The sequence below is a fragment of the Cyprinus carpio genome, unplaced genomic scaffold (genome assembly GCF_018340385.1).
Source record: "Cyprinus carpio isolate SPL01 unplaced genomic scaffold, ASM1834038v1 S000006564, whole genome shotgun sequence".
Taxonomy (NCBI): domain Eukaryota; kingdom Metazoa; phylum Chordata; class Actinopteri; order Cypriniformes; family Cyprinidae; genus Cyprinus; species Cyprinus carpio.
In genome coordinates, this window is record NW_024879226.1 from 77,045 (window position 1) to 91,013 (window position 13,969).

Consider the following 13,969-nt stretch of genomic DNA (forward strand, 5'->3'; position numbering starts at 1 on the left):
AACACAGTCGTGCTGCACAATATTTTTGTGGAAACCTTGATATATTTTATTTTTCATGATTCACAGATGAATAGAAAGTTCAAAAGAACAGCATTTATTTAAAATAATAATATTTTGTTACATTATAAATGCCTTTACTGTCACTTTTGAGCAATTTAACGCATCCTTGATGATTAGAAGTATTTTAAAAAATATAAATAGAGTTCAGATAGTAGAAATGAGTGTGTGCGTCGTGGCCCCGGGGGGGTTCGGTGAGGTTCAAACCAACAGAATAAAACAGAGATCTAAACAAAGTTAATTTAAAATAAAATAAAATATAAAATTTATATCAATTTTTAAATATCCCCATCATTTATACTTAAGACACATGTCCCTAAACATCATGTCTTTAGACTAACTTCATGATTCTTCCTCGTCTCGTGAGTACGAGAGTGTTCAGACAGAAAAGATTCACTAGCAATGATTTGATTCATTTCCGTGAATCGCTTCAAACTGTCCATATTATGAATCAATTTAAATCTCTGAATCATAGCTATGATTTCGTCAACTTGCATTTCTTTACCAAAATTAACAATAATGCCTCAAATTTAAAATAAGGGGGGGGGGGGGAATCTATTATTGCTGGAGTGATTAAAGTGAAATGTGAAAGTGAATGAAAAAGTGCTTATTGCAGCATTATATTTACAATAATGAATAGTCACACATATTTGTTTTGTTTTTTTTTTTTTTCCTACCTATAATTAATTAAACCAACTTATCAAGTTTCTATTGGTTCATGAATACTAGCTTCTGTTAAACCTCTGCAGTCTAAAAAATGGCTTTTGTTGAAGCTGAACCAGTTTTGGTCTATTCACAGATACATATATCGGATGCTGAACGAATCACTCCCGAGACGACTCGTTCGTTCCGAGTCACATTAAAGATTCGTTCAAAATCGACCCATTACTACAGAACAACATGATAGATAGATAGATAGATAGATAGATAGATAGATAGATAGATAGATAGATAGATAGATAGATAGATAGATAGATAGATAGATGCAGAGTAAGCTTCAGATAGAAGCTCTGGTCTCGGGTTATGTTGACTTTATTAATATAATAATGATAATTCTGATCTGAGGAACTGTCTGACCTTCAGCGCGTGCAGAGCCCCGCGGCTCCTGAGGGTCTGACAGAGCTTCTGTCGCATCTCATCCGCAGACAAACTCTGCTCTTTACTCACAGGCACGATCGTTCGTGCTGATCGATCGATCGATATTCGCAGCGTTAATCGATCAGAGACGCGCCGCGGTCCGCTCCTTTAGCAGCGCGCGCCGCAGCGCTTTAAAAATCCCAACCGACAACCAACCAACTGTGTCGATCCGTCCTAATGACGTAACACTCTCTCAGCTCTCTCATTGGCTGTTGTGTGTCAGCTGGGTCAACCCACCGGAAACCGGAACTCTTATGATCGCGTCTGATGCTCCCCGTCGGCTCTAATTCAGTGTTTATTTAGTTCATTTCCACAATATTCGCTTTGCGACTTACATTATTAGTATTTGTTTAAACGAGGTATTTTTTAGAATGTATATTTTCTGAAAAAAGCGCCGAGCTGACGTCATAACCGCGGTGGTGAGATGTGTTTACATGCTCCTCAGTGTTTATGAATATTAATATTCAATAACTGACCGCTCGGAGCTCTGATTATTAACGATGTCGGGGAGTTTTTACTTCGTTATGGTGGGTCATCATGATAACCCCGTGTTTGAGCTGGAGTTTCTCCCTCCGGGAAAGACCGAAGCGAAGGTGAGTCTGATGATGATGATGAAGAAGATGAAGAACATTACAGTTACAGCACTGCGCTGATGCTGACTGTGTGTGTGTGTGTGTGTGTGTGTGTGTGTGTGTGTGTGTGTGTGTGTGTGTGTGTCTGTGTGTATGTGTGTGTGTGTGTGTGGTGACAGGAGGACCACAGACATCTGAACCAGTTCATCGCTCATGCTGCTCTGGATCTGGTGGATGAGAACATGTGGCAGTCCAGCAGCATGTACCTGAAGACCGTGGACAAATTCAACGAGTGGTTCGTGTCCGCCTTCGTCACTGCTGGCCATATCCTCATCAAACACACAATACACAGCCAAATAAATCAGTCTCTTTATTTCCCATTTGATGTTGTATACATTTTAATATATTTAATTTGAATATAGATATTACATTTTAAATTTTTGTTAAGTACATTGTTTAATTAAATAAAATTAGAAATTTTGCCTTGAAAAAAAAAAAAAAAAAAAAATTAAAAGTAAAAAAAAAAAAAAAAAAAAAAAATTAAAACTATAAAACTGAGAAAATTTTTAGTAAATTCTGCTTTGCAATTTTAATTAAAACTGAAAAAAAATTAAAATTGAAAAATTAGATTTTCAATTAATTTTAATTCTAGTTAACTATAATAACTCTGATTTTCTGTAAATATTTTTTAACTCTATAAAACAGAAAATTCTAGGAAATTCTGCTTTACAATTTTAATTAAAACTGAAAAAAAAATATTAAAATTGAAAAATTATATTTTCAATTAATTTTCATTTAACTATACTAACTCTGATTTTCTGTAAATATTTTTTAACTATAAAACTGAGAAAATTTTAGGAAAGCCTGCTTTGCAATTTTAATTCAAAGTGAAAAATATATTAAAATTGAAAAATCATATTTTCAATTAATTTTAATTTTTAGTTAACTATAATAACTCTGATTTTCTGTAAATATTTTGTACTTATTAAAAAAACAGAAAATTCTAGGAAATTCTGCTTTGCAATTTTAATTAAAACTAAAAAAAAATTTATTAAAAACAAAAAATATATATTTTCAATTAATTTTAATTAACTATAATAACTCTGATTTTCTGTAAATATTTTTTAACTCTATAAAACTGAGAATATTCTAGGAAATTTTGCTTTACAATTTTTTATTACAATTTTAAAATGGTATTTTCCACATTTTATATTTATTTGCAATTTTGTATAACAGAGTATCCCTGCTAGTCCGCTCATAACCATAAAGATTATTATTATTACAAGGCTAATAAATGTTTAACACAGACAGTACACAGACTCACCCATAATGAACAGATCCGTTTAATTCAGAATTCCTTAACTTTCCCTGCATACATATGAGATTCATTATGCTCCATGACGTCCGGCAAGAGGACGGAATCAAGAACTTCTTTAATGATGTTTATGATCTGTACATCAAGGTAAAGCACATATTAATCTGTAGTGATATTTCAGTACCGTACGAATGCCCTGCATTTATTAGAAAACATTTTTGTGTGTTTTTACCCAGTTTGCCATGAATCCCTTCTACGAAGCCAACGCACCGATTCGCTCCACAGCTTTCGAGAGGAAAGTGCAGTTTCTTGGGAAGAAGCATCTGCTCAGTTGATTCATTTTGTACATGTACTCTTGTTTTTGCATTCTTGTCATGCAGAAATATACAGGCGTGTTGATTGTACTGTCAGATACATATTTAAACGTTTCAGTTGTTTTACGTTCACATTCTCACCTGCTGCTGTACGACAGATGTGTCTGAAAAAGATGTTTAAAGCATCACACAGCAATGCATTCTGCACAAATTACACACTAAACCTTTAAAATACAACATCTATAACCTGTGGTCAACTGCATGATGATTGTTTACATTACCGTCGTCCAGTAATAACCTTGAAACAATTAAACAATCTCATCAAGTATTGTTCAACACTTCTTTAATTTCAATTTAACAATCTACTATATTGAGATCTTAGTGCTTCTTTTCAAAGTACGAGCTTAAACCCTTCACCTCATCCATATTTTTAGTTTAAGTACTGTGTATATATTTGGCACTCTCTACATAATTATGTTAATATATATATATTAGAAATGATCACATAGCGTATGAACGCCCGCCCTGCATAAGTTAATCACAGTTATAGGAAAAGAAAATCACAAAACGCACACCGTGAGAAAAAAAAAAACTGCATGTCTTGTTTTCCAGTAAAAATATCTAAACATCCTTAAAACGAGATGCATTTACTTAAGAATCAAACAACATGTGATAGACCCGCTTTCACATAATGCATAATATATATATATATTATTTTTTTTTTTTTTTTCTTTTTACTTAAAATGAAAACTAAATGATTTGCCTATGAGGTAAGACAAAATAAATTCAAAATATGTTAGTGGAAAATAAGTGCTACTGTCTTACACAGCTGCACTTCTCAAAAAAACTCCTATCGTTTTAAGGACGTTTAGATATTTTTAATGAAAAAAAAGGCATGTTTTTGCATTTATTGCATTTGCTCTTCACTATTTAACTGCCATGCAAGACAAAATAATATCCGTCTATGCAGTAACCCGCTCAAATCCCATAAGACACACACACACACACACACACACACACACACACACACACATAAATATATATATATAAGACATCTGAATGCACAGAATCATTTAAATTCAAGAAGTTCAGTTCAGATACAAGAAACCCACCCAATGAGAGCAACCCAGTGTTTAGGAGGAAGTGCATGTATCCCAGTAAGTGCATGTTCAAATAAAACGCAGACGCTTCACTAATGGAGGTCGTTCTGGTCTGTTAACAGCACCGCGTGCTGCTGCGAGGCTTTCTGTGCAGGTTAACGGTGTCTGTTGGAATCAAATGCTCGTGTCGCTCCTCCAAAGCCAGAACTCTTCTGACGGCTTCCTCGAATGCAGCCGCGACGTTGGTGGCGTCTTTGGCGCTGGTCTCGAAGTACGGGTATCCTCCGCTCTCCCTGCACCACTCCTGCACCTCGTCGCTGGTCACCTGCCTCTCCGTCACGTCCACCTTGTTGCCCAGAACCACGAACGGGAAGCCGTCGGGCTCCTTGACGTCGGCGTAGTAGATGAACTCTTTCCTCCAGTTGTTGGGTCCACCCAGAAGCTCTGGCTGTCGTCCACGCTGAAGGTCAGCAGGCAGCAGTCGGAGCCGCGGTAGAAGGGTGTCCGCAAGCTGCGGAATCGCTCCTGACCCGCCGTGTCCCAGATCTGCAGCGTGACCGTGCGGCCGTCCACCTGCAGGTCTTTATTGAGGAACTCCACGCCGATGGTGTGAAAGAGATGGGCGTCGAACTTGTTAGTGACGTAGCGGTTCATGAGCGAGCTCTTTCCCACTCCACACGTTTTTTCGCCCAGGAGGATGACTTTAAGAAGAGATGATTGAGATGACATGGTGTTTGTGTTCCTCGTCCTGTGAACGGAAGTTCAGGGAGATTTTTAACACTATGTCTTTCATATTTCTGAAATAAGTCACGATTCTCCAAAATAAATTGGAAGTCTCTTCTGCTCACCAAAGCAGTTTTCACTTTTATTTAATAAAAAATACAGCAGAAATTGTGAAAAATTATTACAATTTAAAATAGTCATTTTCTGTTTGAATATGAGTTAAAGTGTAATTTATTTCTGTGATGTGCAGCTGTATTTTCAGCATCATTACTCCAGTCTTCAGTGTCACATGATCTTCAGAAATCATTCTAATATGATGATTTACTGCTCAAGAAACAGGAAAGTGACGTGACATTCAGCCAAGTATGGTGACCCATACTCAGAATTCGTGCTCTGCATTTAACCCATCCGAAGTGCACACACACAGAGCAGTGAACACACACACACACTGTGAACACACACCCGGAGCAGTGGGCAGCCATTTTTTGCTGCTGCGGCGCCCGGGGAGCAGTTGGGGTTCGATGCCTTGCTCAAGGGCACCAAGTCGTGGTATTGAAGGTGGAGAGAGAACTGTACATGCACTCCCCCCACCCACAATTCCTGCCGGCCCGAGACTCGAACTCACAACCCTTCGATTGGGAGTCCGACTCTCTAACCATTAGGCCACGACTTCCCACATTTCTGATTATTATCAGTGTTAAAAACAGTTGTGCTGCACAATATTTTTGTGGAAACTGTGATGCATTTTATTTTTCAGGATTCACAGATGAACAGAAAGTTCAAAAGAACAGCATTTATTTGTAATAGAAATCTTTATAACATTATAAATGCCTTTACTGTCACTTTTTGCTCAATTTAATGCATCCTTGGTGAATAAAAATTATAATTTTTATTTTTGTAATCATACAGTCCTAAACCTTTGAATAAAAATATAATTTTCCACAAAAATATTGTGCAGCACAAATGTTTTCAACACAGATAATAATCAGAAATGTTTCTTGAGCAGTAAATCATCATATTAGAATGATTTCTGAAGATAATGTGACACTGAAGACTGGAGTAATGATGCTGAAAATACAGCTGCGCATCACAGAAATAAATAATATTTTAACACATATTCACACAGAAAATCGTTATATTAAATTTCAATAATATGACAATTTTTTTTTTTTGGTTGAATAAAAAAAAAAGCCATTTTGGGGCTTTAGCGTTATGAATGTGAGTTACTGCAACATTTAGGAAAAACGAGAGAGAAATGAGCTTACCTTTACTGCCTCACGTAATTCATCATTCAAAATCTAGAACAAAAAAAAAAAAACACTGCTAAATATGAAATATTATCCCAAACATACTACGAGACCAGTTCAAATTAAGATTTGCGCAATAGAGACTTAATATTGTAATGTGTTGTTTGCATAAATTATTCGATTTAATGGACATTTACAGTTTTTTATGCTGAAGTGAGTTGTGTTACAGAAATACTTTACATAGAGCACATTATATCTGTTATTATTATTATTATTGTCATGTAATTTGGAATCAGTAACAGATTACAATTAGTAAGTAATCTGCCCAGCTCTATATATATATAGCATAAGGAAAGCAAGTATATAAAATACAACCAATATACTCATGTATTTAAAATTCTAATTATTATAATATCATATTACTGTTACTGTATTGCTATATTATTAATAATATATTATAATTTATGTACCCATCACGGTAATGATAATTAAAATTTGTAATAATGGCATATTTATATAAGTAACCATTTTGCCGATGAAATATGACGTTTTTATGATATTCTGTTTATTTATTTACGGAACTGCACGCAAATGAAAGAGATTTTATGGAAAAACGTGTAACAAACAACGACGACGTCATTTCTAATAATGAAATTAAAAATGAAACCCACCGAAGTCATGAATGAGCGCTGAGTTGATGAACTTGAGACGAAACCGATACAAAGTGAATCAGTCAGAAGGAAATAAACAGATCTGTGTTTGTAATGCTGAGAACTGGAGCTTTAAACCCGAAGATTTGAGCTGAAAAGCGACTCAGTCTCACCTGCAGCTGCTTCTGAACACATCGGGCTTCAGCGACCGGAAATCCTCGATTCGAGAAAAAAGAAAAACAAAACAAGCAATAAAGAAAACATGACGAGTTTTCGGGACTCTTCCTCTGCTCTCTGATGGAGCCCGCACTCCTGCAATCCTATTGGCTGCGGAGTGTCATGTGACCCCGCTGGCTGATAGTCGATCACGGATGACGTGTTGCTTCATAAACAGCAGAGTTTCAGGTGCTTGAAGCTGATTCATATCGTAACTGTTTTTAAAGTTGAAGACACTTTGAGGTAAGATGAGATCCCTGAGAATCGGGACAGAAGTCTGCTGTAATTATTTAAAATTAATTATAATCATTAAGTTATTGACACAACATTTCAAACTTGTTTCATTTTAGCCTATATGCCGGCTTTTATTTCTATGATTAAATCTCTTAAATTAAAAATAGAGGCCTGTATATAAATCATAGTGTAATTTTAGATCAACTACATTGTTTGAATGTGCATTTCCATAGAATATTTATTTTAGTATTTGACATTAATTAAACCTTTTTCAGATAAACCGGAAATAATTCCTCCTCCTGAGAAACATCTGAATGCTGAGTAAATCCTTTTTAATCTGATGTTATTGATTATTTTTATGACTGTGGTTTGTAATGAAAGTTTCCACTGCTGACAGAGACACGGCTGATTTTAAACAAGCAAGTCCATTACATTCATTTATTCATTTATTGAGGAAACAGAAATAATCACTTCTCAGGGTTCACACTCCAATGCATTTCCATGATTAAAACCCTACTTATCATGACCACACATTTAACCTTTCATTACTAAAATCATATAATCACATTTTCTATTAATCAAAATCACTTTGTTCAGAATCTGAGTCGAACTTTTAGTGTTTTCAGTGAGTCCCAGAGACTTTGTTCTGAGAATCAGATTTTTATGAACCATTTTAATCAAGTATTCTATAGTAAGTATTTATATTTCATTCAACACTGATGTGGATTAAACATTTACATCAATGAAAAAATGATCATTTAACTGAAATAAACAATTATTCTTTTAGCCTCATGATGAACAAATATTGAAATTGTGATCTGGATTGAATATTGGAAACATGAATGAGTGTAAAAGATGAAAGCAGGTGGATCCAGAACTACAGGAGTAACATTTACTGACTATTGAACGATAAGATCCTCAGAGAGGAACCACACCAGAAGAAAGGAAAGAGTGTGTGAGTGAAGGTGGTTGTGAATGTGTGTAGATGTGTGTTAGTTACAGGATCAGAGAATGACACTGTTCCTCTGTCATAGTCCAGATACACTCTCACACGCTCAAGCTTCTGTTTAACACGAAAACCAAACCGATCAGAACATCTGTGCTGCACACTCCAGACATCAGTGTTAAAGAAAACACTTCCCTTCCTCTGGTTTGATGCTGTAGTTACTCCAAGTCTCCAGACTGAACTCTCTTTAACCTCCACATCCCAGCAGTGTGTTCCTGAGTTAAAACCCTCTGAACCCAGAACACAAGGATAATAGTCAAATCTCTCTGGATTATCAGGAAGAGGTTGATTGTTCCTGCTGTATCTCACACTGGTCAGATCATCAGACAGGATGAGACATGGATCTGCAGTGTTTGGATCCAGAATCACAGGAGCTGATGAGACACAATCAACAGCTGCTTTTTATTCTGATGTTCATATAATGATCAAGAGTGAACCCACACACAGATTATTATGAATTATGACCAGTGTTCATTTTGACAGGCATTTCTGATTTAGTCCTTAGTCTTTATCTGAGACCAAAAATGCTTCATAGTCTTAGTCACATTTTAGTCATTTGAGTCTTTCATATTTTTTAGTCGACGAAAAGTCATTGCATTTTTGTCAACTTTTAGTCAAACTGCAGTCACCATATTTATTTTGGGAGCTATTTTATATGTAGTTTTCAAACAAACTAGTCATTATTATTCTCTCTAAGACCAAATCAATTAAGCTTATGAGAAATTTTAATCAAGGATTGAATTTAGAAAAACTTGATGACGGTTTTCATTTTTGGATGAACTATTCCTTTAACAGTAGTGAAAAGGGAGAAACTAATAACAATTATAGTTGTTCATATATAATATAGATTATAAAAATATAATTTATAAAGTTTGAAAAAGAAGCACAATAGGCAATAAGACAAATACAAAAGAGATACAAATTAACTCATTTTCAGAATACAGTAGGTTTATTTTTCTCTATTTTTTTCTATTTTAATATAGGCTACGATTGCGAACCTGTCGATTGCAATCGGCTGCTAGATCTGAGACTGTTTCTGTAAAATAATAATAAAATACATAGGCTAGAAAAATACATTATGCCTGATTAATGTTCAGTTTTTCAAGCACCTCTCTTCTTTGTTATATTTTACATTTAAAATATACGTTTAAAATAATAAATAATATTATTTTATTATTCATTTTTTTCTTTCTTTTCTGGAAAATTTTTTAAAAACTTTTATTCAGCAATAATGTTAAATTGATAGAGATTTCTATATTTTGAATAATAATCTGCCAAGATCATCAATCAATCCTGTAAAAAACTATCACAGAATAAATATTAAGCAGCACAATTGTTTCCGAGGTTGACAATACATTGAAGCATCATGCGTCAAAGAAGACTGGAAGTAATGATGCTGAGAATCAGAAATAAATATAAGGTATATTAAAATAGAAAACTATTATTTTTAAATTGTAATGATATTTCGCAATATTAACCAGACCCCCACCCCCTTTTCCATAAATAAATAAACAAACCTTATATAAATATGATCACCAATTTTATTATATTTATTATTATTTTTTGTCGTGTCTTCGATCATTATCATTGAGAAAACCTAAGATAAGCTTATTTTAAGCGTCATGATCAGTGGATTATGTTGTACCAAACAATCAAAAGATGAATCAAATAGGCTATATAAGGGTGTGTGCGATAGAGACAAAATGATATCTCGATATTTTCAGGGATTTTTAGCCATAACCATAATCAGAGTATATTTTTACTGAGTGTGTTGCACTGCAGGACTTGCCGTGGAGGAAGGCTGACTCCTAAAGTTATTGATATTCTTCACATTCTGCATAGTCAGTTCACAGCAGTGATAGAAAATTCATGTATTTTCCAACAAAAGTTATTTTTACCCTTCATGGGCATATTTTATATTTTTTCTAGAAGTGTGCATTAATATTTTTGCGTCAAAGTGTTAAATTCAATCAATGAAGTGATTTAGAATAATAAGACATTCGGGGCTGTTACCAAACCAATAAAAATCATTCATTCTAAACAAAATGTATCTTTGCAATGCAGAGGAAACAAGCTGCATCTGAAGAGGCCTTTAGATGTATTTACACACTGTTTAATGCAGGAGATGAATCCTTTAACCTGCAGTTACAAATGCAGAAATAATGTTTTGATATTTTAATCCTAAAACGTTGAATAGCCTACTGATATTTGAAATTATAAAGAAAAAAATTAAAAGGTACTTTAAATGTGAAATTAAAACCGCCAGTAGGTGGCAGCAAGTTACTATTAATAAGTGAGTCATTGATAATTTAAACGGTTGATTAATTCAGGAGCGAAACACTGTCATGTTTCTCAGAGACACACAACAGCACCGTGGCTCTGTTTGGAATGAGCTTTTTTTTTTTTTTTTTTTTGGTGAAATAGAGCAAAAATAGACAATATGGTGTCTTAAACAGAAGTCTGCTAATATTAACTTCTTGTTTATTTAACTGATGTATAAAATCAATCACATTTGTGATTTTTGCGAGAGAAAAAATATTGTCACTCTTTGTGTGATATTTAATAAGTACAGGCTTTAGGCCAGTGGCGTAGCGTCTGGTATGAAGGTGCATAAGGGCCCGGGCAGTTTGGGGCCCGCCGAGCCCAGGGGAACTTTTAGTTGAAACGAGGCCTGGGAACGAATAGAGCCTCTGCCACAGCTTATCAGAATTCTAGTCCCGAGTATGACTGGATCCCCGGTCTTTTTTCTCTCTCTCTTACCCCCATCTGATGTTGCAGCCATTACATTATTGCAGTTTTGTTTTTTTAATGGCAAAGTGGTCAATTTTTTTTTTTTATTCTTTATTAAGTTAATTTAGAAATATGTTTGGAACACTCTCTGTTTGTTAAATTCTAGTTGTTTTTTTTTTTAATAAAAAAATATAGAATGAGTATGCATATAAAGCCATGAATCAGTGTATTGGAAATGCAGACACGACGCAGGAGTTATGTTCAGTGAGGACGACGTGTGCACTGTTACAATGTCCTATTAATGAGCTCGTCTGAACGCCATACAACAGTACATAGCAGTACACGCATGCCTTCCCGTCTTAAAGCAGAGCAGTCTCAAATCTGCCCCTAGGCTCTCAATTAGAGCACGCTGCAGTTCCACCTTTCAACCACAGGTTTTCGGTGCAAAAATTGTGGGGCGCTGTTGAGCTCGGGAGCGCTCAGGCACCGTCTGCCCGCTTATATCATGTATACATGCTGCTAAAGCCATGCGCGGGATTTAAATATATATACTGCTTACTTTACGACTTTAAACATAGTATAAAAAATCTGAAAAATATTTGTTGCAGAATGCTGAACACGTTTACAATTTATTATTTTTTCAGTTTATGTTGTAGATGAATATAGACGGAGCAGCGCCTGATCATATATTAGTTTTAGCTTGTCAACATCTCGTCTTCATTGATGAAATTAACAATGATTATGACACTCGTGCTATTGATCAAAAACACATCATGACATTCTCACTCTGATCACTGTCAGTCGTTTGTGGACAGTAAATATTTTAGATTTGCCGATCAATCAAAGCTGAAGTGAGATCGCTGTATCACTGTAACTGTAAATATCATGTGGACCAAAAGTTGTTCTTCTCTTGTTTTGGGCTCATTTTGGTTGTAGCAGCTCATCTGCCGTATCTTCACACATAATGCTGAAATCTGTAATAGATTGCCTCATAGCGTCAATTTCCAGTGTGTGTTGTAAACAGCACAGATCTTCTCCAGACTCACTGTTTTGGACGATGTCCTGGCATCTTCTTCCAGACTCTGAAGGGCAGGTTGCCAAGTAACGCGACAACATGAATCAACCCAGCTCCAGAAGGCGTCTGTGGATCCGGCTGTGATGAGAACTCTGGACTCGGAAGAACATTCAGGGAATCAGAACTGCAGTGGGTTTGGATCAGAAGCAGAGAGAGCAGACCGACACCAGCAGATCACTCACACTTCTCCATCGAGACTGCGGGAGAACTCCTGCACGAACAAACACACCATTGATCATGTCAAGCAACTCAATCAATCATCACATCAATCAACTCATCAATCAATCAAATCAAACGGATGATCTGAAATCAGACCTTCAGAACAGCAAGACGTGACTGGCTTCATCATCTCCTCCGTGTCTTGATTGTGTTTGTGAAAGAGCTGAGATGTGTCCCCTGTTCTCTCCATCCAGCTTCTCCTTCATCATCTGCTTCTTCTGCTCCTCTTGCTCTCTCTCAGTGCAGTGATTGTAGCTTCTTCTTCATCTCTGAGAAACTGAATGAAGCTTCTCAAACTGCTGTTTAATCTGACGCTCTGTGTGCTCAGCTGGAAGGACCTGAAAGCAAATCACATTCACTTCAATCAGTCCCATCAACACACATCAACACCCATCACATCATTCAAGATCCCAGAGAAACTCAGACACCGACATTATAACAGATCCAAAAGCAGACTGCTGCTCGTCATTTATACAAAAAAATAATCAACTGGAATCATTATATTAAATAAAACACATCATAATTGTGTTTAGCTGATGCTACAACGCTGTAACTGAAAGAGACTCGTCTCGATTCTGTTTCCTCCGCACCTGGATGTGTTCAAATACTGTTTTCACTTCTCACACTCTCCTTTTAATGGTTTCATTGTGTTTAAGTTTACTTCGGTAATCAGGACTTCAGTGATTTATTGACACTCCTCCTAAGAATGGGACAAAATAAAAATACATAAAACACACCAGATTACAGTTAAGAGAAGAGAATACAGTGATAATCATACAGTGCCTATGAAAAAGTATACCAGATCTTTATGACAAAGAATAAGGTGATTGGAATACATCAGTCTGCTGGAAGGGTTACAAAAGTGATACGTTTAAAGGCTACTTGGTCTCAAAAGAATCACAGTGAGAAGCCATTATCTCCAAAATGAAAAACAACTCACGCACAGTAGCAAATCTCTCACAGAAGTGGCTCAGTATGAGGGCCAAATACTTTTTTTACACAGCAGAGTTTATGTCCATATGAAGTTGATTAAAACAGCAGAGAGAAAATACTGAGGGCAGGAATGTGATTAATCATCGGTGTTTATGATGTTTATTGTTCTTTACATATGAAACAAGAGGACATTGTCCTACCTTATATGAAGGAACAAACTTCACTGATGGGGTCTGAAGGTGATGACTGACGTGTTTTCTGTGAAGTAAAGCACACTACACACACGGGCTGTTTTGTCCTCCAGACATAGAAGAGTTTGAGTGTTCTCACTGTGGTAAACTGCAGATCTCCTCAGATCCTGATTCGAACCCACATGCCTCTTCATTTCTCTCCTTCAGGAACGACTCACACAAGTTTTGTAATGCCCAGATTTAATGGAGG

General features: G+C 35.8%; 1 protein-coding gene and 1 pseudogene across 1 annotated transcript; one reads left to right on the forward strand and one right to left on the reverse strand.

Annotated features, from left to right (window-relative positions):
• Positions 1–1,403: 1,403 nt before the first annotated feature.
• LOC122144020 (trafficking protein particle complex subunit 2-like) lies at positions 1,404–3,497 on the forward strand. The gene is made up of 4 exons (XM_042754639.1): positions 1,404–1,787; positions 1,946–2,090; positions 3,143–3,228; positions 3,318–3,497. Exons 1-4 carry the CDS (start codon positions 1,695–1,697, stop codon positions 3,414–3,416), a joined length of 423 nt encoding a protein of 140 aa, XP_042610573.1. The 5' UTR covers positions 1,404–1,694; the 3' UTR covers positions 3,417–3,497.
• A 665-nt stretch (positions 3,498–4,162) lies between these two features.
• LOC109096936 lies at positions 4,163–7,332 on the reverse strand (annotated as a pseudogene).
• Between the last annotated feature and the right edge of the window lie 6,637 nt (positions 7,333–13,969).

Bases quoted from the DNA above. Each gene is read 5' to 3' on its own strand.
- LOC122144020 (XM_042754639.1), top strand. From the start codon at position 1,695: ATGTCGGGGAGTTTTTACTTCGTTATGGTGGGTCATCATGATAACCCC. The intron at 1,788-1,945 runs GTGAGTCTGATG...GTGTGGTGACAG, and splicing joins CGGGAAAGACCGAAGCGAAG to GAGGACCACAGACATCTGAA. The intron at 2,091-3,142 runs ATATCCTCATCA...TTCCCTGCATAC, and splicing joins CGCCTTCGTCACTGCTGGCC to ATATGAGATTCATTATGCTC.